Source organism: Salvia splendens, chromosome 14 (genome assembly GCF_004379255.2).
Source record: "Salvia splendens isolate huo1 chromosome 14, SspV2, whole genome shotgun sequence".
NCBI lineage: Eukaryota > Viridiplantae > Streptophyta > Magnoliopsida > Lamiales > Lamiaceae > Salvia > Salvia splendens.
In genome coordinates, this window is record NC_056045.1 from 21,880,286 (window position 1) to 21,904,302 (window position 24,017).

At 36.5% G+C, this 24,017-nt stretch overlaps 5 protein-coding genes across 8 annotated transcripts; 2 read left to right on the forward strand and 3 right to left on the reverse strand.

Moving 5' to 3' along the window:
- The first annotated feature begins 1,055 nt into the window (after window positions 1-1,055).
- LOC121763316 (squalene synthase 2-like) lies at window positions 1,056-7,059 on the forward strand. Of its 3 annotated transcripts, XM_042159313.1 has the most exons (16): window positions 1,056-1,099; window positions 1,215-1,312; window positions 1,435-1,636; window positions 2,302-2,344; window positions 2,848-2,937; window positions 3,067-3,142; window positions 3,557-3,626; window positions 3,926-4,069; window positions 4,171-4,275; window positions 4,393-4,539; window positions 4,904-4,979; window positions 5,473-5,561; window positions 5,924-6,015; window positions 6,111-6,156; window positions 6,583-6,652; window positions 6,740-7,059. In XM_042159313.1, coding segments are annotated over exons 3-16 (1,245 nt in total). In that variant the 5' UTR covers window positions 1,056-1,099; window positions 1,215-1,312; window positions 1,435-1,441; the 3' UTR covers window positions 6,742-7,059. The 3 variants fall into 3 exon arrangements, with proteins under 3 accessions (XP_042015247.1, XP_042015246.1, XP_042015248.1); XM_042159312.1 differs by lacking the exon at window positions 1,056-1,099 and having other exon boundaries at window positions 1,107-1,312; XM_042159314.1 differs by lacking the exon at window positions 1,056-1,099 and having other exon boundaries at window positions 1,107-1,312; window positions 1,440-1,636.
- Window positions 7,060-8,092: 1,033 nt separating this feature from the next.
- On the reverse strand, window positions 8,093-11,742 carry LOC121765812 (SH3 domain-containing protein 2-like). 2 transcript variants are annotated; one of them, XM_042162059.1, is made up of 10 exons: window positions 11,543-11,742; window positions 10,858-10,974; window positions 10,376-10,445; window positions 10,134-10,270; window positions 9,392-9,493; window positions 9,084-9,284; window positions 8,939-9,001; window positions 8,706-8,855; window positions 8,525-8,599; window positions 8,093-8,443 (listed from the first exon to the last, which is right to left on the reverse strand). In XM_042162059.1, the coding sequence occupies exons 1-10, from the start codon at window positions 11,600-11,602 to the stop codon at window positions 8,327-8,329; spliced, it is 1,092 nt and encodes a 363-aa protein (XP_042017993.1). In that variant the 5' UTR covers window positions 11,603-11,742; the 3' UTR covers window positions 8,093-8,326. The 2 variants fall into 2 exon arrangements, with proteins under 2 accessions (XP_042017993.1, XP_042017992.1); XM_042162058.1 differs by having other exon boundaries at window positions 10,134-10,285.
- Window positions 11,743-14,740: 2,998 nt separating this feature from the next.
- Window positions 14,741-16,227, reverse strand: LOC121764988. The gene is made up of 4 exons (XM_042161016.1): window positions 15,806-16,227; window positions 15,201-15,610; window positions 15,071-15,130; window positions 14,741-14,994 (listed from the first exon to the last, which is right to left on the reverse strand). Exons 1-4 carry the CDS (start codon window positions 16,011-16,013, stop codon window positions 14,926-14,928), a joined length of 747 nt encoding a protein of 248 aa, XP_042016950.1. The 5' UTR covers window positions 16,014-16,227; the 3' UTR covers window positions 14,741-14,925.
- Window positions 16,228-18,111: 1,884 nt separating this feature from the next.
- LOC121764839 (proline-rich protein 4-like) lies at window positions 18,112-19,292 on the reverse strand. The gene is made up of 2 exons (XM_042160868.1): window positions 19,135-19,292; window positions 18,112-19,047 (listed from the first exon to the last, which is right to left on the reverse strand). The coding sequence occupies exons 1-2, from the start codon at window positions 19,277-19,279 to the stop codon at window positions 18,170-18,172; spliced, it is 1,023 nt and encodes a 340-aa protein (XP_042016802.1). The 5' UTR covers window positions 19,280-19,292; the 3' UTR covers window positions 18,112-18,169.
- Window positions 19,293-21,671: 2,379 nt separating this feature from the next.
- On the forward strand, window positions 21,672-22,412 carry LOC121764343. The gene has a single exon (XM_042160380.1). It carries the CDS (start codon window positions 21,672-21,674, stop codon window positions 22,410-22,412), a length of 741 nt encoding a protein of 246 aa, XP_042016314.1.
- The last annotated feature ends 1,605 nt before the right edge of the window (window positions 22,413-24,017 follow it).

The window sequence follows — 24,017 nt, forward strand, 5'->3', positions numbered from 1 at the left end:
AAGAGAATTCATATGATGCTACATTATCATGGGTATATCGTACATTCTCATGGATATATCGTACATTACTTTCCGTCTTATGAATTTGTGAATTTGTGGATGCTATATAGTGTAGCTTCCATCCACAATTTCATACGATGCTACATTATCATGAGTATATCGTACATCATCATGAGTATATCGTATATTACTTTCCGTCTCATGAATTTGTGAATTTGTGGATGCTATATAGTATAGCTTCCATCCACAAATTCATACGATGCAACATTATCATGGGTATATCGTACATTAATCTAAGTTTGTTTATGATTTTACCCTTTAATCTACGAAAATGATATAATAATGTACGTCGTTAGTTTTAATCATAGCCACCAGATTAATAGATCTAAGGGTGGAGATTTATTTTCTGTTTTAAAAATATTTAGTGTAATGATATGAATACGTCCCTGTCACATGGATATATTTGTATGTCAACTAATTTGTATGTCAATTAGTTGACATACAAATGTATTCGTGTTGATATCTAAAATATTAACAGAAGACATGCCTATGTCAACTACATGTTGACATATAAATACATTCATCTTAGTGGATATATAAATACATTCATGTTGATATTTATAACGTAGATGGTTGACACAATTGTCAATTATCAATAATAGAATAATAGGTAGGTATAACACATTAGAGCATCCACAATGACGAATGTCTCGGCGGACGTCTGACATTAGGCAGCATGCATACGAATACGGACGTCCGCTGCGGACATCGGAGTTCCGCGGCTTTCCGGGACGTCCGTCGTTGCATTGACACGACGGACGTCCCCATTTTTTTTTATTATTTTTTGTAGATGTCTGTCGGGATGTCCTTGGGGATGTCCGCCATTGTATAGTGGGATGTCCTTATGACGTGATAATGTAGTGAAATGCCCTTATGACGTGGCAGAAGGTGTTTTTGGAAAGTCCGTCGGGACATCGGTCCCCTTGTGGATGCCCTTAGTGTGAAATATAGTATAAAGGCTATATACATCGAAGAACTTATCTTCGTCAACATTCTCAGGCTCCTCAATTTTCCACACATTTACGCACACTGATTTCAGGCACTGATAACTAATACTACTTCAACAGCAGCGTTTTCTCTCTCTCTCTCTCTCTCTCTCTCAAGTTAATTCCCATTAAATATATAAAGTCGTTTTTGTATGCCCGTATTTGCAGAAACACGCATAAATCCGTCCTCGCAATTCGCGTATAAAATTCGTCTCGTTGCTGGATTCTCCGATTTCAGAATATAGAAAAACTCTCGGAATCCGCAGGTACAGTACTGAATTCTGAATTGAGTTTGTTTCAGCCAGTACGTTAATGATTTTGAATTGCTTGGACGTTTGAATCAATAGGAAGAACTTTTTGGTTTTCTAATAGATTTGGTGTTCCGCAGTCTAGAAATGAAGAATTTGCGCGCGATTTTGAAGCATCCGGAGGATCTATATCCGTTGGTGAAACTGAAGCTGGCGGCACGACAGGCTGAGAAGCAGATCCCGGCGGAGCCGCACTGGGCATTTTGCTATTCCATGCTTCATAAAGTGTCTAGGAGTTTCGCTCTCGTTATTCAGCAGCTCGATACTGATCTTCGTGATGCTGTAAGCTCATTTGATTTTTTTCTACTTAAAAAAATTGTACTCCTACGTTGTGGTTTCGTTGTTTGACTTGATGTGTGTACTCTGTTTGTGTAGTCATAAACTGGTATTTGCGAAGTTAAACAAAGGGGCATATAAGTTTATGGTATATAAGTTGCAATATAATTACTATAACATTTATTAAAATCAATATTGTGATAAAAATAGATTTAAACCTACTAGTTTTATCATCTTTTGGATAATTTTATACTATGAAATTTGCTCTTGTAGAAAAATGTTGTTTTTGGAAATCTGAGGTCAAGCTTATGACTTATTTCAGCTGATGAAACTCGTCATGCATCACTTAAGTGACAAGTCAACTACTCATATATCATTAGCTTAAAATTGAAGTGTATTGTATATAAAAAATATGTATGAGACTGTTGGTTAACTTTGTGTTTCTTAAAAGTGATTGACTATCTCTAAAGATGCTTAGATTCAGGTTGAAAGGATGATGTGCTTAGATTTTTCATGTGAATTAATAGACTTTATTTGAAGGTCAATTTACCATGTCGCTTCAGTGTGACCCGGCCATTTGGAGTTACACACATGTTAAATCCTATGTGTCTGTCCTTCTGATTATAAACTTGCTCATAATATCTTAATGCCGCTCTTTTCGAATCTTTCAGGTATGTATTTTCTATTTGGTTCTCCGAGCGCTTGACACAGTTGGTATGCTCTTTTATTAACATGTGCTTGTTTGTATATTATCAGTTGTTTTTTTTTATTTTGTGGAGGAGATCTTATTAGATTTCTCCATAACAATGCTCTTGGAACTTATGTCTATCTTTGTAATGGTCAAACAAATAAATAAATAATGGTAAAGCTCTTCTGTGCATAGACCTTTTCACTCTATGGTCTGTCAATTAACATGCTTGTTGAGCAAAGATTTCTTTGCTCTCATGAAGTGAATTTGTTATACAATCATAAACTTTAGCGTGCCATTTGAATCAGATTGATTCTCCTTATTACTCTGAGACTAATCCAGATATACAAGTACTATGCATTTGCTCCCTTTTGATCTTTCTGGATATAGCAGTCTTACAAATCCTAACTATTTAAGGATGCAATTTTATTTGTCCATGCCGATTGCCACTCTTCGGGTGTTTATGGATTGTTACTATTCCACCGTGATGATTTAGGCTACTATATTCTGCATTTTGTTAACTTGACAGAGGATGATACAAGCATAGCATCAGAAGTTAAAGTACCTATTTTGAAGGCATTTCATTCTCACATATACAACTCAGAATGGCATTTCTCATGTGAGTTTTTCATTTTATAACTGCTTTCTATTTTTTTAGTTTCCATCTTAGGCTCGAAATAGATAACATGCTATAAGTTTTATTTATAACATGTGAATATAGTTTACAAATCTGATTCTTCATTGGCAGGTGGTACAAAGGATTACAAAGTTCTCATGGATGAGTTTCACCATGTTTCTGTTGCTTTTTTGGAGCTTGGAAAAGGGTATCTTTTTAACTAGCAATTTTTGATGTAATGTTAAAAGAACAGATTTCTCATGTTACTACTCCCTCCGTCCCACAATAATGGTCACTCTTTTCCATTTCCGTCCGTCCCACAATAATTGTCACACTTCGTTTTTATCATAAATGGTAAGTAGGTCCCACATTCCACCACTAACTCACTTCACTCACATTTTATTACAAAACTAAAATAAAAAAGTGGGTCCCACATTCCACTAACTTTTCTAGCCAACTTTTCTTTACATTTCTTAAAACCCGTGCCCATAATAAGAGTGACAATTATTGTGGGACGGAGGGAGTATTCTGGTAGTTGAAGCTAATTTCTACACAACTGCTTAAAAAATGATCGGCTTCTTATGTTGTTGCATGGATGGTAATTACTGTTCTCTTTTTGCAGTTATCAAGAGGCAATTGAGAATATTACCATGAGAATGGGTGAAGGAATGGCAAAATTTATATGCAAGGAGGTAGAAATATCACGCTAGCATGATTTCTTAGCTATTTTGACGTAATGGTGAAGTTATTTGTTACCTTGCCTTTGTGCCACATCTCATGAAATCTATAAATGAAAATTAACGGTCCCATACCACCAAAAAATTCTAATACAATACTCTCTATGTTGTCGTTAATCGTTATACGTAAAATGAATTTCTGAAATACAGAATACGTGACTCAGGAATATTTGACAAAAATTCTGCTTTCGTATTTACCTATGTGCTTGATAGAAACTGTTTTGAAACTCTATTGGATTTCTTTCTTTTGCCAGGTAGAATCAGTTGATGATTATGATGAATATTGTCACTATGTGGCTGGACTTGTTGGACTAGGGTTGTCAAAGCTATTCCATGCATCAGGAAAAGAAGATCTGCTGTCTGATTCTATCTCCAACTCCATGGGTTTATTTCTTCAGGTACTGCTCTGTTGTTTTCATCCTTGTGTGCACTATTGTAATTTAGATATCTCTGGCAATCTAACTTTTAAAATTCTGCTTTCTTCTTTGCACAATTGCAGAAAACTAATATAATTAGAGATTACTTGGAGGATATTAATGAAATACCAAAGTCGCGAATGTTTTGGCCTCGTGAAATTTGGAGTAAATATGCAAACAAACTCGAGGTATTAATAATTTCATCTCAACAGGTCTTTTATGTATTCAACTTAGTTTCTCAAGAGCAGATTTACTGCTAATTAAATTGCATTCTGATTAGTATCTTTTGTTTATTGTTCTCGTAGGACTTGAAATATGAGGAAAACTCAGTTAAGTCAGTGCAGTGTCTGAACGACATGGTTACAAATGCCTTAACACACGTTGAAGATTGCCTGAAGTACATGGCTGCTTTACGAGATCCAGCTATCTTTCGTTTTTGTGCAATTCCACAGGTAGATATTGTTATTTATGTATTTTATATGTACAACTTTTTTCTAGGGGAACCCTTCACATAGAAGCATCAGTATTATATTGGCGGTTTATGAGCTAAAATACTTTGGATCATGGTTTTATAGTTCTCATACTGTATGCATGTTTAAGTTTTAGTATCAGTTTGTCATTCATTTATCTGTCATTGCAGAAATAAAGAGTTTGGACTAGATTTAGAATCAGTTTCTACATTTAAAATTTCTGAAAACTTATGTATCAATCTATATGCTGGTTTGACATGATGCATCCTACATATAGGATTGGCACCTAATTTCATATTTTTAGATGCAAATATCTAATCTTTTTTGCTTCAAAAATACTTATCAGATCATGGCAATAGGGACATTAGCTTTGTGCTACAACAACATTCAAGTCTTCAGAGGTGTTGTGAAAATGAGGCGTGGTAAGTTTATAAACCTTTCTTATCTGCTAATGAAGACAAATAATTGCAAGAAGGAACAAACTTGTGCACAAAAATGATTGTCTATTGAACATCTGAAATGGAATTTTTCTGGTCTGCTCCTTAGTGATGATCATCCAGTCCATCTTCCACAGGTTTTGAAATTATTTATATGGCCCATTTTATGTGCTCATACACTGACATGCCCTCATTCTTTTAAATTATTTTTCTACCAACTAAAGAGAATGTAATAGAGTACATGGTATCATGCGAGCATGCATATGTATAGCGTACATATGTTTTTCTTTCTAAGACTTTGTAAAAAAGTGGATTGTGTTTTAGTTTGCAGAACGATAAGTCCTTACTCCTTTGAACAATTGCAATTTTTAATACTAAGTTGTATCTTGGTCTGTTTGTTTTTTCATTTCATTGGGTTCGTATGACAATTGAAATAGCAGGTGACATTGATTATTTGCGTTGTGTTTTTTTTTCTTAGGTCTAACTGCAAAAGTCATTGACCGAACTAAAACTATGTCGGATGTTTATGGGGCTTTTTATGACTTCTCTCTTATGTTGAAATCAAAGGTACGAGCTGATCCAACACTAATGATTTTTCAGAATTCTGTGTGACCTTTTTGCATTTCCCATAATTTTGTGGTAACAAACTTTAGTTTTTGTACTATATGAGATTGCTAAATGTTGAGTTTCGCAATTTTTTGGCTACCATTTACTCCCAAATATTCTGTTTTTGAGTAAAAAAAAACAATTGAAGAACCGAGGTTTTTCAGTAGGCAAATTTTGAATTTAGGTTTCTATGTTCGTCGTTCGAGCTACAGGTTGGAATATAAACTTAGATCGGCACAATATTTATGCTGGCAGCGAACCTTTATGTAATTGCATTTCCATCTATTTGTCGCTAAGAACCTGAGTTTTGTTGATCTTTCTAGGTTGACGATGTCGACCCTAATGCCAGAAAGGCGAAAGACAACTTGGAGAAAATCTTGAAACTTTGCAGGGAATCTGGAGCTCTAGGCCAAAGGTTAGTTACCTTCCCTCTCTCTCTCGTCTCTACTCTCATATAATGCAGAAATACTCCTTGTCAATTTTATAACAATTCTTTTTCTTCTCTACCAGGAATTCTTACATTATCCATAGCAAGCCACAATACAATGCAACCATGGTTAGTTTTCATCACCTTATAAGTGGTTTTATACTATATGTCATGCAATGTTAAATTTTCCTTACAATTCTAAAAATGCCTAATTTAGCCTAAAAATACGTTCTAGTATGCACTGTTGGGCCAGGGGATTTTTTTTCCTTTTTCAACCTTAGAAGTATATTAAAAAAATTCCGATTTTAGCACCTTATAACTAAAATTTTAGACTAGGTCCCTTCATGTTATATTTCTAGCACTGCTGCTCCGGCCCGAATACTAAACAGTCCATTTTCACTCTTATTGTAAATTTATTGAATAATAAAGTCATTTAAAGATCTATAATATGTCGAACGTATGATTTGTTATAGTTAAAGAAAAGCTTAGTTTAATGAAAAACTTATGATATGTCGGAAAGATGATGCTCAAATTATATGTATTAATCTATTACAGATCGCTGCCATCTTCATCATAATCGCTATTATTCTAGCTTACCTATCAACAACTCGGCCAGCCTATATGTGTAAGTTCTTCATCCACATCGTTTACATGAAAATCGTTGTCATATGGTTGCTCACATAATCACATTTGTTGTGCTCTCAATATGCAGGATTGGTTTCTTGGGATAGCATATATTGTTACTCACAATAGATGTGCCATGATACAAGTGTATTCACCTATATTTTACAGTTATTTCAAAGTGAAGTCGGTTTCCGCATAAAAGCCAGGAAGAACTTCAGCCATATCCGAGGCACAAAATGTGTCATGTAGTTTGTTGCTATCTGTCTAATGTTTGCACCCGTTTATGGGATCTCAGTGATGTAGCCGTATGTATTTTTTTTTGAAGCGAATAATGAGCCGCTCTGTATTGAAACTCACTTCTTGTTCAAACACAAAGATTTGTCCAAATGTATACCATAATTTCCCTAAGTAGTGTTTTAATTTATCAATAAATTAATATTAGTGTCTATGTTGAATTTGGTCTGAGAATCCGACTATTTCTTGAGTTCAACTTGAGTAATACTGTCCCTTTCAGGTGACCCCATTCTCCCATGTAGGGATGTCAATCGGGCCAGCCCACTGGGTTTCGGGCCAACTCTATTCGGGTTGTGGGTCAATCGGGTACGGGCTAATCGGGTTGTGATTTTTCCGGGTTATAAAAGTTCAACCCTAACCCTAAAAGCTCGGGTTTCGGGCTAGCCCATCGGGTTAATTGGGTTGCTACCGATAAAATTAACATGCGATCAATCCAATAAATAATTGTGAAAATTAGTTATATTTATAAAATGTAAAATATTTAAATATGATAAATTTGAGATATATGCTTAAATTCAAACATAAATATGATCAAATACTAATATTTGATATTTATGCAAAATAAAACATAAACATCAAGAAATTTTAAAGCATGTTTAGAAATTTAAATATATTTTTAGTGAATTTGAAGTTTCTAATTCATTTATCTTTTATTATATTAATAAAAACGTAATATATAATTTATATATAAAATGGAAAGTTATTTTTCAGTAATCTATATTATAAAATAATCAATGAAGTGTCGAATTAGAGTCAAACAAATAGAACAATATAAATTTTATTGAGTTTCCGGGCCAGCCCATCGGGTTTTCGGGTCTGGCCCTAACGGGTTGCGGGTTAATCGGGTGCGGGCTAATCGGGCTGTAATTTTATCGGGCTGAAAATTTTCAGCCAGAACCCTATAAATTTGGCGGGCTATTCGGGCCAGCCCACAGGTTGCGGGCTAAATTGACATCCCTACTCCCATGTATAATTGGTACTCCGAGGAGTATCATTTATTTGATATTTATTTATAAATCTAATACTACTAGCATTTTTATATTTTTAAGAAATGATAACAAAATGTTGTTAAATAAACTGTACTTGTATTGATAGTACTATATAATAAATATATAAAGCAGATTTCAAAATTACAGTTGCACCAAAATTTCAAAAAGGGATCAATCGTGACTATGATGGCCGAGTAATACATCTATGAACACAAATAAAAAAGAATGCTTTAAACCAATTAGCAATACCAACATCTGCTAAAACTGAAAAAGAAACTATATAAACCCCCAAGGAGTAACACAGATAGATATATACTCCTTTATGTAGGGGGCAAAAATTCCAAATACACAAACAGAGTGGTGCTTGAGTACCCAAACTAGCAGATAACAGTTTAATAAACTTCAGCTACCTTGCTTGCTAGAACACGGTCTCGTCTCTCAACGTAACCAAAAGGAAACCAGCCTGCTTTCCCCTTGCATTCACCTTCAGCCCAGCCATTATTTGAGACCTTAAAGGAATTACAATATATATATAAATCAGAACCCAATCACGTTGCTTCCTTAATGTTCAGGGGTCGAGACTAACAAACCTTTCTTACGACAACATAGTCACCAGTTGACAAATTAAGCTCCACATCAGATTCAGCTTGATATGCATGTACAACCTGTCGTTAGAAGCAACGACAGAGGTTGGGATATATTAGAAAGATCTGTCATAAGCTGTTTTTCTAACTCTTCTGTATCCTGTTAAATACTTAGTTGCATACGCACCTCCCCAAGAAAGTATCTCAAGGTATCAGTTGCCCCATTCTGCATTGGTGAAGTAGATACATCATTTACTTCTTCATATATTGGAGGAGCTGAAAAAGTGTCAGTGCTATGGGTAGGAGCTGCTTCAATTTGTTGACGCTCGGACATCATCTGAACAAAGATTGAAAAATAAAGCAGATACTTAGCATGTGATGGGAATTAGGCTAACCCATGACATATGTCAATATCTATACCTCCCCTTCTAGTTGATCAAGTATTTGAAGGACTCTTTGATGGTAAGCACGTTCGGCTTCAACCTTGAAAAGTGTAGCAATAAATTAGACAGGTGCTTTGGAAATTTGACGAAGAAAGGATACTTAAAAAAGCTGTGAGTATTACCATGGTTATCAGCCGTTGCAGAGTCAGCCTTTGCTGTTGAGCTTCGACAGCAGCCATAGCTGCAGAAGCTTCTTTCCCTAGTGTTGCCACATTGGACTTTAGATCTTGCAATTTTGATTCAGCCGCTTCAAGTTTAAAAACCATGTCAGGATGGGCGGCACCTTCTCTAACTTTTGCTTGTTTTCTGGCAACGTCAACTGCCTATCTAGGTTCAACGATATTTCAATGACAGCGGTGAAGGACATCCACATAAACACTAGAGATAGATTTATTTTTATTAAACATGTGCACACACGTAACAAAAGTACCTGAGCTTCTCCCTCTTGTCTCATCCTATCATATCGCTGAGCAAGATGACGAGCATCTTCAAGTGGAGCTCCCATTACCATAGCTCTTAATGGTTCCGCCACCTAGCACACAGCAAGTTAGAACATTACAAGTTTCAAACAAACATCGTATGATATATTATATAAAAAATATGAAACAAACATCATATGATATGCTCCCTCCGTCCCATTAAATATGCAACATTTGTTTTTCGGCACGGGATTTTATGTAGTGTTGTTTTGTGAGTGAATGAAGAGAGGGTAAAGTAAGAGAGAAAAAAAAGTAGAGAGAGTATTGTTTCTATTTTTAGAAACGTTTCATTTTTAATGGGACAGACCAAAAAGGAAAACGTTTCATTTCTAATGGGACAGAGGGAGTATTATATAAAAAATATGAACAAGTGATTATCATAAGAGCTTGATAGATTATAGTGAAGATTTGCCTTCTCACTATGGCCCCTAGAGAGTTCAGCTTTCAATGTGGCCTACTAACTAAAGGAAGCAAACCTTATCCTCTAAATTTTAGCATATAAAGATTTCAGCCAAAGAAAATGCATATGTAAGATCTCTGTATAACACCAGTGACCAGTAATCTAGGTCTTCATCAATGACCAAAGTCAAGAAACGACTACAAGTCTATCTCAAATTAAGAGGCGCCTCTTTGAAATCCCTGAGACATTCTCCAATAGATTTTATTATACAAGTTGGAAGGCATAAATGCAACCTGTGTGCCCAAGGCTTTCAATAAATTTCCGTGTTCTTTCTCCATTTGAGCGCGAGCTCGTGAAAAACTGGAGGCTGCTTTTGATAATGTATTTCCAGTAGTGCAGGTGTTCTCAACACCATATTTCCTGCTATCTTCTGATAATTTGGTCCCTCAATGATCAATAAACAGAGAATGAAAATCTTCCTACAAGGTAAAACTAAACAGTAAAGTAAAAAATATCTTCATGTTCAACAACCAACCTATTTCAACTTGTTTGGAACCTGTAACAATGTAGCCTTCAACTCCACGAACAATGTCCCTTTGGAAATGCTGAAACATTATAAGGGAAGAATGAATATGATGTTTGATGATGCCATGTGAATGGCTAGAAACATGTGAAGTGTATGGCTAACCCAATAACGAAAGTTTCGTAAGGGGACTGGAGCAGGCTACCATGAGACAAAAGATCTTCTTTCTAAAGAGATTCGATTCGGAACTTTTATATGTCCAAGGTTCAATATTGAAATAATTTCAGAGGTTTTCCCTGACTACTAATGTGTAAACAATTTCAACAGAAATTAACGGAAGGTGCTGAGCATATTCAGAACATTTGTTGTTCCAAGACTTATCGCAGATGAATCTGAAAACACATGTTTCTAACAACCCAAGCCACCCCGACGCACACAAAATACACATGCAAAAATGATTAAAAGCAAACGAAATTTAATCAACGCCAAATAACCTTAGCAGCTCGAGTGGATATATATAGTTTTTCAAGTTTCTGGTGCTGTTGGAGCTCAGCATCATCAGTCGATGCATTATCTGAACCTCCATATGCTCCAAACTGCTTCAGGACAGCCTATGAACTCAAACAATGAATGAAGTGTTAGTTTTCCAGATTCTAAAGAGATTGGAATAAACGAAAAATGCATATCAAACATAGGCTAAATATCAGGTTGAGCTCAAACCAGATGACAGATACAGATGCAAACAACGGCACAAACACAAATCAATTAGGCAGACTTCATGATTTCACTTCAAATTAAGCAATCCAATTCGTTACATTCTAATTCTAGGTCCTTTGTTGACCACCTCAAAGTCTACGAATCGAAGCTTGCTATTAAAAATCAAGCTAGGGTTCTACAACAATCACCGAAAAATAAATCGCTTAAACCTATTCCCCCCAAAAAATAATAACAAATCGAAATATCCACTATGTAACCGAAGCCGAACTGATGATGGAGCGCATTATTCCGATTTACGCAATCCAAATGCCAGGAAATCAAAGAAAAAGAGAAAATCAATCAAGTACATAAAAATAGTCCGAAATTGTCAACAACTGGCTCAGATCTATATTTGTAAAAGCGAATCACTCCGATACTGAAGTTCCGGTACAAATCCTGATGTAGAGAGATAGAGGAAGGTACCTGCTGTTGCCTAGCGACCTGGTCTCGCAGCCTGGAGGCTTGCTTTCTTATTGCTTCCATTGAGGAACCGATCAATTTGGATTTGGATTTGAATTTGTATGTACGTGTAAAGCTGCAATTGTTTGGTGGGATGAATTGAGCACAACTTTTGGGGTTTGAAAATGAAGAACGTTGGAGGAGCCGTCCCTCACTCCAGCAAATCTAATTTATATACAGTCATTTTTTATTTTATGCACGTAAAATTAATTTTACAAGACAAAAGGTAGAAAATTTAGCGACCGACCATATGCAGTTGCATCATCATCAATATAATGGCTGGTTATGTCATTTTAATATACTATCGGATGATTGAAATACCACGACTTAATACGACTTTTAATGTATAACTGAAAAAATAGTAATATAAATTTTAATGTATAATTAATAAAAAATAAGAGTTACTTATTTTTTATGAGATAACAAATGGTAAAAATCTCTATTTTTAAGGAAAAAATTAAGTATTCCTTAGTAATATTAAATATTACTCATTCAATCTCACAATAAGAGTCACATTTTGCTATTTCGATCTGTCCCACAATAAAAATCACATTTCTCTTTTACCATAAATGGTAAGTAGGTCCGCATTCCACTAAGAGTGTCCACAATAGCAGCTATTGCTGGATGAGGGAGCGTCGCGTTTGTGAGCCGCAGAAACCGCCGCGGCATCCAATCCGTTTTTTTATTTGATTTTTTAATTTATTTTGTGATGATGTGGTGGAAGAGTTTTTTATGGCTAAGCTGACTGGACGGAAGTGTTTTTGTGACTGTGGCGTGACTGTTCTATTGTGGACACTCTAACAAAATTTTTTACATTTATTAAAATCCGTGCCCACATCAAATGTGACTCTTGTTGTGGGAAGGAGGGAGTACTATCCGAATAATACCATACACTCTCTTCATTTCCTAAAAATTGAAAGTATTTCCTTTTTAGTTCATTTTTTAAAAACAGAAACTTTCTATCCATAACCACTAATACCAATTCTATAATTTTTTCTCTTTTATCTCTTTCACTTTACCAATTTTATATTAAAATCCGTGTTATTTCTAAAATTTCTACTTTATAAAACAAAGTGAGTAGGAGTACTATTTAAACAAAGTGAGTAGGAGTACTATTTTTGGTGCATATTATTCTTGTCATATTGTTGTTTCTTTAAGTCTAATCTCTTCCATTTTATTCTTAGAATTATGATTCTATTATTAAATTAACTCATTTTATTTATATTTTATTATAAATTCGTCCAGCACATAAATACATGAACCATGTGGTTTGTACACAAAACCACAATTCATCTAATCTAAACCAAATAACATAAGAACATTTGTATTCATTAAAAAAATTTCTAACCAAATAATATCTTATCTTCTCAGGTCCGACGTAAAGATGCAATAGACGGAAAAAATTGCACGAGATGTTGGTTTGGATTCAATGAAAAATATGGGCAATAGATGCTGCAGAAGTGTACAACATGATATGCACTTGAAAGTATAAAGAGTGAACTACATAAAACGTCCCTGACCTTTGCATTTATTTCACTCCAGGCCCCTGACGTTTAAAAATATCGCCACAGGTCTCTGACGTTTAACATAATCACATATCAGGTATTTGTAGCCATTTTTCGGTCCACAATACCCTTATGGCTTGCAGGGTATTTTAGACATTTTACGGGCGTGTTGCAGGCATCTCTGCCCGAGGGTGCACTTTTGCAGACCGGTCTGCATCGATGTCAAGTCAAACGTTTGAATTTAATTTCTTACATGTACTGTGCGTTCATTCCTAAATGTTTGAAATTGAATTGTTCTCTTCCTCCTCTCACTGTAATTCAAGCGGAACCTGTAATAATTCGTCGTATTGACTCAATTTAGGTAATTTCTTCTGTCGCAATGTAAATCGGCCTTCCATTGTCTGTCGTCGTCTTATCCCTACCGAGTGGGGTATTTTTTTGAGTGGAATTTGCAGCTGAATGTAGTCATTTCAATGTAGGGTTTATGTGTGTTGGGCTGAAATTCGTCCTTCGATTGTACTGTGCATTTATTTGTTGATGGTCGAATTAAGCTGTGTACTTCCCTCTACATTTGAATTTTGAAGGATATGAAAGTGTGTTGTATTCTCACCTTCAATTCTGTATAGCTGAGCTTGAGATCGCAAACTTGCACTCTGACCCATTTCGCTGGTTTTTGTAGCCCAATCTTGGTGGATTTTGCAGCTGTAGGTGGCAATTTAGGGTTTACGTGTGTTATGTGTGTGTTATACTGCTGTCACCAGGCTATTTTTTTGGGGAATTTAATTTCATAAATAATGTTGTATAGGTTTTTAATATGTTTGATTTTTAATTTCTCATTCAGCGCGTTCGTGTAATGTCTTCTTCAAGTTCTCAATCGTTCGGGTCAAGCTTCAATTGGGAGTGGCCCTGTCCACAGATTGTGATCTGTAATCATGATCTCGAGGCGGAGCTTGTGACATCTAGGACGGATGCTAATCCTGGGCGACGTTACTATCGTTGTCTAATATGGAAGGAAGATGATTGCAGATTCTTCCGTTGGTTTGATGCAGGTCTATCGCCAAGCCAAGACACTTACTTTCAAAGAATCAAGTTCGAACGAGACAGGTTTGAAGAACAACTCCGTTGCAAGAATATCGTGGAAGGTGTCCTTGAAGATAAATTGCGCATGAAAAGTGACGAGTGCGAGAAGCTGAAGTTAAAATTGAGCATGAACAGTGAGGAGTGTGCACGTGTTAATTTAGAAATTGTTAGAACCAAGAAAACTGCCCGAAATCTGAAGATTGTAATATCGTTTTTATGCATTGTAATTTTTTTCTTAATGTAATGGTAACACTTTTGCTCTTCAAGCAATAAGGGTGGCTTTATTGGTACTAAATATTTGAAGTCCCATTTGTAGTATACAGGTACTGGGTGAACAAGTAAATATTGTGTATGAATGAACTTTCACACTGACGACTGGAATTTCCCGCATAGGTACATCAAACTAGCATTTTGTAGTTATATTTTTATAATCACAACTGAAGTACGCATCTTCTGTTGAAATACCACCCTGCGTACAAAACATTTGGTTGAATAACACCCGACGTACAGAACTTTTTGTGAAATACCATCCTACAGACAAATTTAAGATATGCAGCACACGGGCCTTCTCATATATCATAGTCAAAACAAAATACGAGTGCGTTCCCATCATGATCCCTAACAAGAATAGTATGCAAAATATGATTAATGTTAGACATAAAGACTTGAAGACACCATTGTTTACAAGCCACAAACAAAAACCAAGATTATTTACAAGCCACAAACAAGATTGACAACCGCGCATATTCAATCCTGATCCCGTCAACGGCCACAACGTTGCAGCCGAGTCCTGGTCCGGAGTGTGCTAGGCCCTGGAACAGTGGGATTGGTCTACAACAAACAACAAACCGGTCAGATGGACTGGATTTTTAGGAAATGAGAAATGAAAGATTGTCGTGAATACCACCTCCTGGCTTGACCGCGCAGACCGACGTGTGCTAGGTCGTTCTCTCCGAGGCATAGTTGTCTGTCACAAACAAACCATTAACATACACAATCAGTGGGTACGGAAATCATGTAATTGTAATGAATAATACCTCTTCATCTTGCACCACGTTAGACGACTTAGTCCTGTCACTGGGCTCACCGGGCTGTGAACTCTGTCCAACCTCGGTTCGAGCATCTACACGGGGATCATTAGTGCATGTTCTTCGTTTATGCCCATCTTGTCCGCACCGACGACATCTGAGTACAAAGGTTCGTCTTAGAGACTCAGATCCATCCACGTGCTGACGAACCTGAGGTTCGCAATAATAGAACTCACATATCATCTTCCTATCGTACTTCAACTTTAACACCATGCTCGATAGGTCTATGAGCGGGAAATTGTTAATATTGTAGAAGTCGAAGTATGTCAACTTCCCACCAACATACTTGTTGTCATCGTTGGTATTGAAGAATGAACCGCCATGATGGAAAGCAACTGAAAACTTTCCAGGCGCATCCCCTGTTAAGGAGAACAATAATCGGACCGTTAACAATCAAACCAAACAGTAAACAAAATTCACAACAAAAAATCAAACTCTGGCACCCTAATTCACCAAATGAGGATTAAATATCAATTTCCGGAGAAACAAAAATATATTCACAGTTTAAATAAATTCCGTAAACCCTAAATCACAAACCGAAGGTTATAACTTACTGTATTCATCTTTTGGGACGAAAAAATCAAGATCAGGATCGCGGATATCCCAGGTTTCTTCTTCCACATCTATGACCACCGGTGCATGTCTCGGTGGTGGTCGCCAGTGTGGTGGCGATGGCGGGGGTGTGGGTTCCCTGTTACGGCGAGACGATTTCCGGGATGACGAACCGCTTGATGATCCGGCGCGCTTCCGTTTAGGCGCCATTCGTGCAAAATAGTTTTTTCATAGAGGGGGCAGAAAGAGAGATTAGATTGAAGAGTGAGCACAATGTTTTGCAATTTTTTGTCGGAATGGGGAGATAACTCCTTTTTTGCAAAACTTTTAGGCGGGGTGGGAGTGAAGGCCGAAACTAAGGCTTATGAATTTTTTAAAAATTATTTCATAAATCACACCCAGAGTGCTGAGTACGTGGCGTGTGCGTGTGGTCCATCACGTTACCATCATGACTTGATGGCTGACACCCGCACATCAAATCACGCCAGAGTATGGTGGCCGCCACTGCAGGTCAGATGTGGTCTGACCATAATGCCCTTTTAGGGCTGAAGGGTATTTTCGGACAAAAATACCTGATATGTGATTATGTTAAACGGCACAGACCTGTGACGATATTTTTAAACGTCAGGGGCCTAGAGTGAAACAAATGCAAATGTCATAGACTTTTTATGTAGTTCACTCGAGTATAAAAATCTATACTAAAACTTAGAAATAAACAACTATAAATTCATTTCGAAGTTGAAGCATAAGCAAATATCAATAAACAATTTCCCTATTTCTTTCCACTCGAGCTCCCAAACTAAATAAGTGAAAAATAAATTCTTATTTCACAGATGATAAATTCACTAATTCAATTTTCAAACGTGCTGCATCTCTCATCTCGAATTGCACCACGTGTACAACAAATGAAACATATGAGAATAGCTTATGGAATGGGTTTAAAGGGTGGGAGTTTTGGGAAATATCCAAATTTGGGGTGGTCATAGCTAGACATGCCCACCGGTTCCGGTTCCGGCGGTTAACCGCCGAACCGAAACCGGCGGTTCCGGAACCGGAACCGGAACCGGCGCAATATTCCCGAACCGGAACCGTCGCAATTCGGTTCGCGGTCCGGTTCAGGTTCAAGATATTTCGAACCGGAACCGTCACCGAACCGGCGGTTCGGGACGGTTCGGAACCGGCGGTTAACCGTGGAACCGCCGGTTCCGGCGCTTAAATCGAGGCAGGGGGATGGGGGCCGGTGGTGATCTTCAAAACCGGTCGAAACCGCCGGTTTTTCGGCGGTTAACCGGCGGTTAACCGGAAAAACCGGCGGTTAACCGCCGGTTTAGTGGCTTTCGAGGCGGCGCGGAGCACGAGGCGACAATGGAGCAGCTTTTGCAGACGGTTCGTTGACCGAACCGGCGGTTTTATTTCGGAAACCGGCGGTTTTGGCCCGGAAACCGGCGGTTCCGCCGGTTCCGGCGGTTTTCCGCCAAAACCGCCGGTTTTGTGAAAATTCAATTTTTTTTTTTTTAAATTTCAAATTCGAATTCTTCCATTTTCCCCCTCATTTTTTTCTATAAATACCCCCCTCTATCCTCATTTACATTCACCCCACTCTTGTGTTAATAAGAGTTTCTCTCTTCAATCTCTCAATTCTCTCTCTTTGCCCCTATTAGAAATGCAGCAATGTGTATATAGCGTGTTGATATGTGTTTGCTTAGAAAATGGGCAACATTTTGCAAGAAAAAAGGGTTGATCCCAAGGTAAGAGAACTACGTGGGCTTTGATTCCTCAATAAAATTGTGGATACGTAGGCAACTCAACTTAAATTTGAAAAGTTTAACTTTGAAAGTTTAAGTTGATCTCAAGCCCTTTTCAATTTTTCCTTTTTCCCCCCCATTTCATTTTTTTTTAAATTTACCTTCCGAGTCCGACGAGGCGACGAGCCGACGCCCGACGACACTTGTAAATTATATTACATTGTTGTATGTTGTTGTATTGTATACTTATGTATTGTAAATTGTAATGTATCGTTGTCCGTTACAACTCAAAATCAATAAAATTTATTTCATTTTCTCCTTATTCGTCTTATTTGTGCTTGAATTATGCATTGTCTTGTTCCGATTTGTTGTATAAAGCCAAATTTCAAATTTAAAAAAAAAAAAAAAATAATTGAACCGGCGAAACCGCCGGTTCAAAAACCGGAACCGCCAAAACCGCCGGAAAACCGGCGGTTCCGAACCGGAACCGGAACCGCCCGGTTTTCGAACCGGAACCGGAACCGTGAAATAGCCTCACGGTCCGGTTCCGGTTCCGCTTCCGCCAAAACCGGAACCGGCGGTTCCGAACCGGAACCGCCGGTTTTCGAACCGTGGGCATCTCTAGTCATAGCTCTTTGGAGGAAACTTAGCGAATGGAGGGCAAGGCTTTTTATAGAGCGGTGGGAGTGGAAATAGTGGAAATGGGGGTGGCAGCGGCTTAGTCACCACCGGCGGCTCATAAATCGGAATCTTCGGTGGAAGCGGCTTCACCACCGGCGGCTTGTAGATAGGCTTGTGAAACGGATGTGGGATCGGCTTCGTAGGCGGCTTGTAAACTGGAACAGGCGGCTTAAGAATCGGTGTTTTGGGCTTGTAAACGGGGACAGATGGCGGATGCGGCTTAACAATCTGCGGCTTGGGCTTGGGCTTGGGCTTGTAAACTGGAACAGGCGGCTTACCAATCGATGCTTTGGGCTTGGGCTTGGGCTTGGGCTTGTAAATTGGGACAGATGGTGGATGCGGTTTGGGCTTGGGCTTGTAAATCGGAACAGGTGGGGGAAGGGTCTTATCGATTGGGGGCGGAATGGTAATTTTGGGCCAGACTTTTTTCCAGTGGTGCTTTTTGAGGGGTGGAATAGTAATTGTGGGCCTATGTTTTTTCCATGGGAAGGTTTTAGGTAGAGGTGGGTATTCAAAAAATGGCCACAATAATTTGGAGGTGCACAAGGCGGTGGAGAATGTGAGGGCTTCTTTGGGGGTAAATGTGACTTTCCCGTCGGTTTGGGATTTGAATACGATTTGGGTGGCCTCCAAGCCGCCGTAGGCGGGGCACGGGGCGGCGGCGGCGCTGTGGAGCTGGGCGTAGCAGTGTTTGTTCTTGACGTCGGCGATCATTTCCTCGGGGAGTGAGATTGTGAATTTGCCGTCGGCGTCTACCTCGCCCTTGCCGGCTCTCTTGATCTCTTTCTCGACCTCACAATCGATTGTTACATGAAGACCTGAATAAATTATTGCATGGAGTTATGATTATGATTCATGCATGTTTCTAATGTAATAAAAAAAAATAGATTTTGACTGTAACTGACCTGAAAAGGCGTGGGCAGTTTTGAAGTTGTTTAGTTTGCAATCAGCGCATTGTGCAGATCCAGAAATCTCAAAAGCTGCATTGCAGAAGGTGAGCAAACACAGCAACAGAAAAACTAAACTAAGGGAAATGGAGTGAAGCCTCATTGGAAAACAGAGAAGATAGAGCTCTCACTAATTGTGAGTTGAGAAAATGCACGAAACTATTGTTGTATATATAGTGCTTCTGGGCTGAGCCATCATAAATGATAATATCACTAAGGTTAGGCAATATCCCAATAATACATCACTCAATTTTATTTTATTTTATTAGTACTAGTACTATTTTACTAATTTTTCGGTCGTGTGCTCATGGAAATTAATACTAGTGTTTAAAATTGTCTGCAAAATTTAATTAGTTTAAATTAATGATATGCATCCGACATAAATATATACGGTGTTCTATTATGTACTACGTAGAAGATTAGAAGGCAATTTATTTTAGTGAATCAAGTCCTATTGTTCTATCTGTAAACTGTCTCACCACCTCTTCTATAAAGGGTCGTCTTTGAATGTGGTAGTGGAAATCTCGTGCCCTTCTTTAAGAAAAAATAACAGTTAAATTTCTTGAGCGACGCAACTGCAAATTTACTTGTACCTCTAAAAAGAACTACGTGTGTATGATAATGATGTTGTATTTTTAATTGTAAATGAGGCATTCATTTTTTGTTTTAACAATTTTTGGTGAACAATACTAAATATATCTATTAATCTTACGTTAATTATTAAAACTTGAAAGTTAGTCAGTGTCCTACTGAATATAGATGAAATGGGGGTACTTTAATTTTGTCAAATGTTGATTATTATGATTCAATAATTATAATAGTACTACACATTATACATGTATGTTGAATAATCAAGCAAGTATTGTAGGGGTCATCACAGTCGTAACTCGGAATTAATTGATTCCCCACACATTTACGGTTAAGAGAGCCTTTTTTACACAAGTAAATGAACCAATTAATGAATTCACAAATATAGGACATGATCAAAACTACCGAATTATAAACTACCAAGTTTACCACATATTTAATTAATATTAGTGGTAAATCAACACCACTGGATTAAAAGATCCAACGGCCTTCATTTGGCCTTGGTTCTACATTTAAGAATGATTTTATCTTGATCAAAACCCTATATATATATATATATATATATATATATATATATAGAGGCGGACATAAGAAGAGCCATGGGGGCCCATGGAACCCCCAATATTTTTTAAAAATTCCAAGGGTATTTTAGTAATTTCACATTTAAATTAAATTAAATATTATTTTATATTAAATTATAGTTAAACCTAGATAATTAACCTTCTCGGCCAATATTCACTCCCGGCGCCGCTACCAATCTTCCATCTTTTTTCAATAACCAATACATAAATTTTCTCCATCTCTAGAATTAACGGTACTACGACAATTCCGTATTCTGATGTTCACTTCCAGTTTCCATTGTTGTCTTGTTGAATAGTTGAGTTGCTGTTGGTTTGGCAGTTCAGAAAACAAGTGAGAGAAAAATTGTTTTGCATTCTTAAAATTGGGTGTTTGTGGCTTTGAGCTTTATATTGTATTTGTATATATCTTCTAGTTCTAGATATAGAATAACATTTAATTTTGTTTGTTTGTGATTGTCATATTGAGCTTTTTATTTAATTATGTACTGTTTCATTTTCATTGAGTTAGTAGTGATGTAGTGGTCCCCCATTTAATTTTGTGGTATATTTTCATTTAACAAAAGAGGTATGTTATGCTTATATTTTAATATTGGAGTTCCCCTATGTATAATTCTGTTCGAGAAAGTTTGTAATATAATGCCTTTCCTTATTTTTGTTTTCATTTGAGTTGCATGTCAGAGACACGGTTGCAACCTCACTTGAGAAGACACTTGATTCTTTGTTATCTATGTATGATTTAAGTGTATCTAGTTTGAGAGGACAAGGATATGATGGTGCAAGCAACATGAGAGGTAAATTCAATGGATTGAAAAGTTTGATACTCAGGAGAAATCCCAGTGCCTATTATGTACATTGTTTTGCTCACCAGCTTCAACTCACAATTGTCCTTGTATGCCAAAAAGCATACAAGTATCAGATCTTTTTATAATGTTATCAACCGTTTGTGTAATGTTGTTGGAGGTTCTTGTAAGCGCAGAGATATACTTAGAGAAAAACAGAGAGAGAATATTCTAGAAAAGATTGCAAGTGATGAAATTACCATCGGGACAGGATTGAATCAAGAGATGTCATTAAAGCGGACAGGATTGGAGTTCACATTATGGTACACTTATCAACTTGATTAATTTGTTTTCTTCTATTGCTGATGTTCTTGAATATGTGGGGGAGAATGGTGATGATTCGTATAGGGCTGAAGCGGATGATGTGTCAGAAATTATTAATCGCTTTGAGTTTATTTTTGTGTTACATCTTATGAAGCAAATCTTGGTAATCACACATGAGCTCTCTCAAGTGCTACAAAAAAAGGATCAAGACATTGTTAACGCAATGAATCTTGTCAAAGTAGCAAAAGCACGTTTGCAAATAATGAGGGAAGAAGGTTGGGAAGTTTTGCTTACTGATGTTTCTAAGTTTTGTGACAAATATGAGATAATTGTGCTTGATATGGATAATGAGTTTGTACCTCGAGGAAGAGTACGTAGAACTCAAAAAATGAAGAATCTCCACTATTATCGAGTTGAGATATTTTGTTCTGTGATTGACATGCAAGCTCAAGAGTTAAATCATCGTTTTGGTGAAACTAACACGGACTTACTTTTATGTATGGCATGTTTCGATCCTAGAGATTCATTTTCTGCATTTGATTTGGAGAAGCTGCTTCGCCTTGCTAGTTATTATCCATCAGAATTTTCTGGAGTTGCTTTGGATGAGCTTGAAAATCAACTTCAAAGCTTTATTTTTGATATGCGGATAGATGAAAATTTTTCACAGGTATCTAGAATCGGCGGTCTTGCTCAGAAGATGGTTTCTACAAGAAAGCATGAAATCTTCCCATTGGTTTATTTGTTAGTCAAGTTGTCATTGATCTTGCCGGTTGCTACTGCCTCAGTGGAAAGAGCATTTTCAGCAATGAAATTCATCAAGAGTTCTCTACGTAATAGTATGGGAGACCAACTGTTACAAGATTGCTTAGTTCCTTACATTGAAAATGATGTCTTTGTTAATGTTACTAATGAAACTATTATGCAGCGATTCCAGAAGATGCAGAATAGAAGAGAAATGTTATGATATGTTTGTTTTTTCCTTTAATATTTAAACATTAATATTTAAACTATTATAAATTTTAATATATATATATATATAGGGGTGCATTATAATGATAACCCAAATTTCCGTAATAACCCTATAACTAAATCTGGACCACACATTTTTAAAATCACGTGGTCTAGATTCAAACTTAGCTTTCCGTCATAAAAAAGGCGCAGAGGGTAAATATGTCATTTCGCTAATTTAATTTCTGAATTTCGCTCATGATAAAATTTACTTATCCAAATTTCGCTCATTTAAATACGTAAAATCTTATTTCCCATGATATACAGATGTATGAGGTTCAGTTACACGTATGTATGAGGTTCAGTTATACGTAAAATCTTATTTCCCATGATATACAAATTTCGCTCATTTAAATACGTAAAATCTTATTTAATTATCATTTTATCATTTTATCAGTCAAAAGTATCATTTTATCAACTCGGAGTATCATTCTATCCGGCAAAACTATCATTCTATGCAATAAACCTAACATATATCATTTTATCATTTTATCATTTTATCAGTCAGTCAAAAGTATCATTTTATCAACTCAGAGTATCATTCTATCCGGTAAAACTATCATTCTATGCAATAAACCTAGCATATATCATTTTATCATTTTATCAGTTTATCAGTCAAAAGTATCATTTTATCAACTCAGAGTATCATTCTATCCGGCAAAACTATCATTCTATGCAATAAACCTAACATATATCATTTTTATCATTTTATCAGTCAAAAGTATCATTTTATCAACTCAGAGTATCACTCTATCCGACAAAACTATCATTCTATGCAATAAACCTAACATATATCATTTTATCATTTTATCAGTCAAAAGTTTCATTTTATCAACTCAGAGTATCATTCTATCCGGCAAAACTATCATTCTATGCAATAAACCTAACATATATCATTTTATCATTTTATCAGTCAGTCAAAAGTATCATTTTATCAACTCAGAGTATCATTCTATCCGGCAAAACTATCATTCTATGCAATGAACCTAACATATATCATTTTATCATTTTACGTGATATTTGGCGAAATGCAAAAATTAAATGAGGGAAATGACATATTTACCCCCGAGCTTTTTTTTATGAAGTAAATCTAAGTTTGAATCTCAACCACAATATTAGAAAATATGTGTGGTTCAGATTTGGTTATAGGGTTATTACGTGATTTAGTATCATATGATCACAACTCTATCTATATATATATATTTAATAAATGCTTTTGTACTTAGATACTTATTTTTGTAATATGGAGTCCAATTTGGAGTTCGAACGTGGAACAATTTATTAGGCAATTAATCACCTTATTGCACGTTAATATTGTGAATTGGTTGATAATGATTCTTCAACTAATTAAACTTGCTTTGGGTAAATGCTCCTCATAAATCGCACATGCATGTAGTTATATCGGCCCTCAAGTTTCATAACATTGACGACCACTGTTACAAAAATTAAAATTTTGAGCCGATAAAAGAGAGTTATTTGTTTGAAAATTCCTACAAAATCCAACTCATGCAATACGAAATAATAATTAGATTGTATATATCAAAAAATTAGAATAATCGAT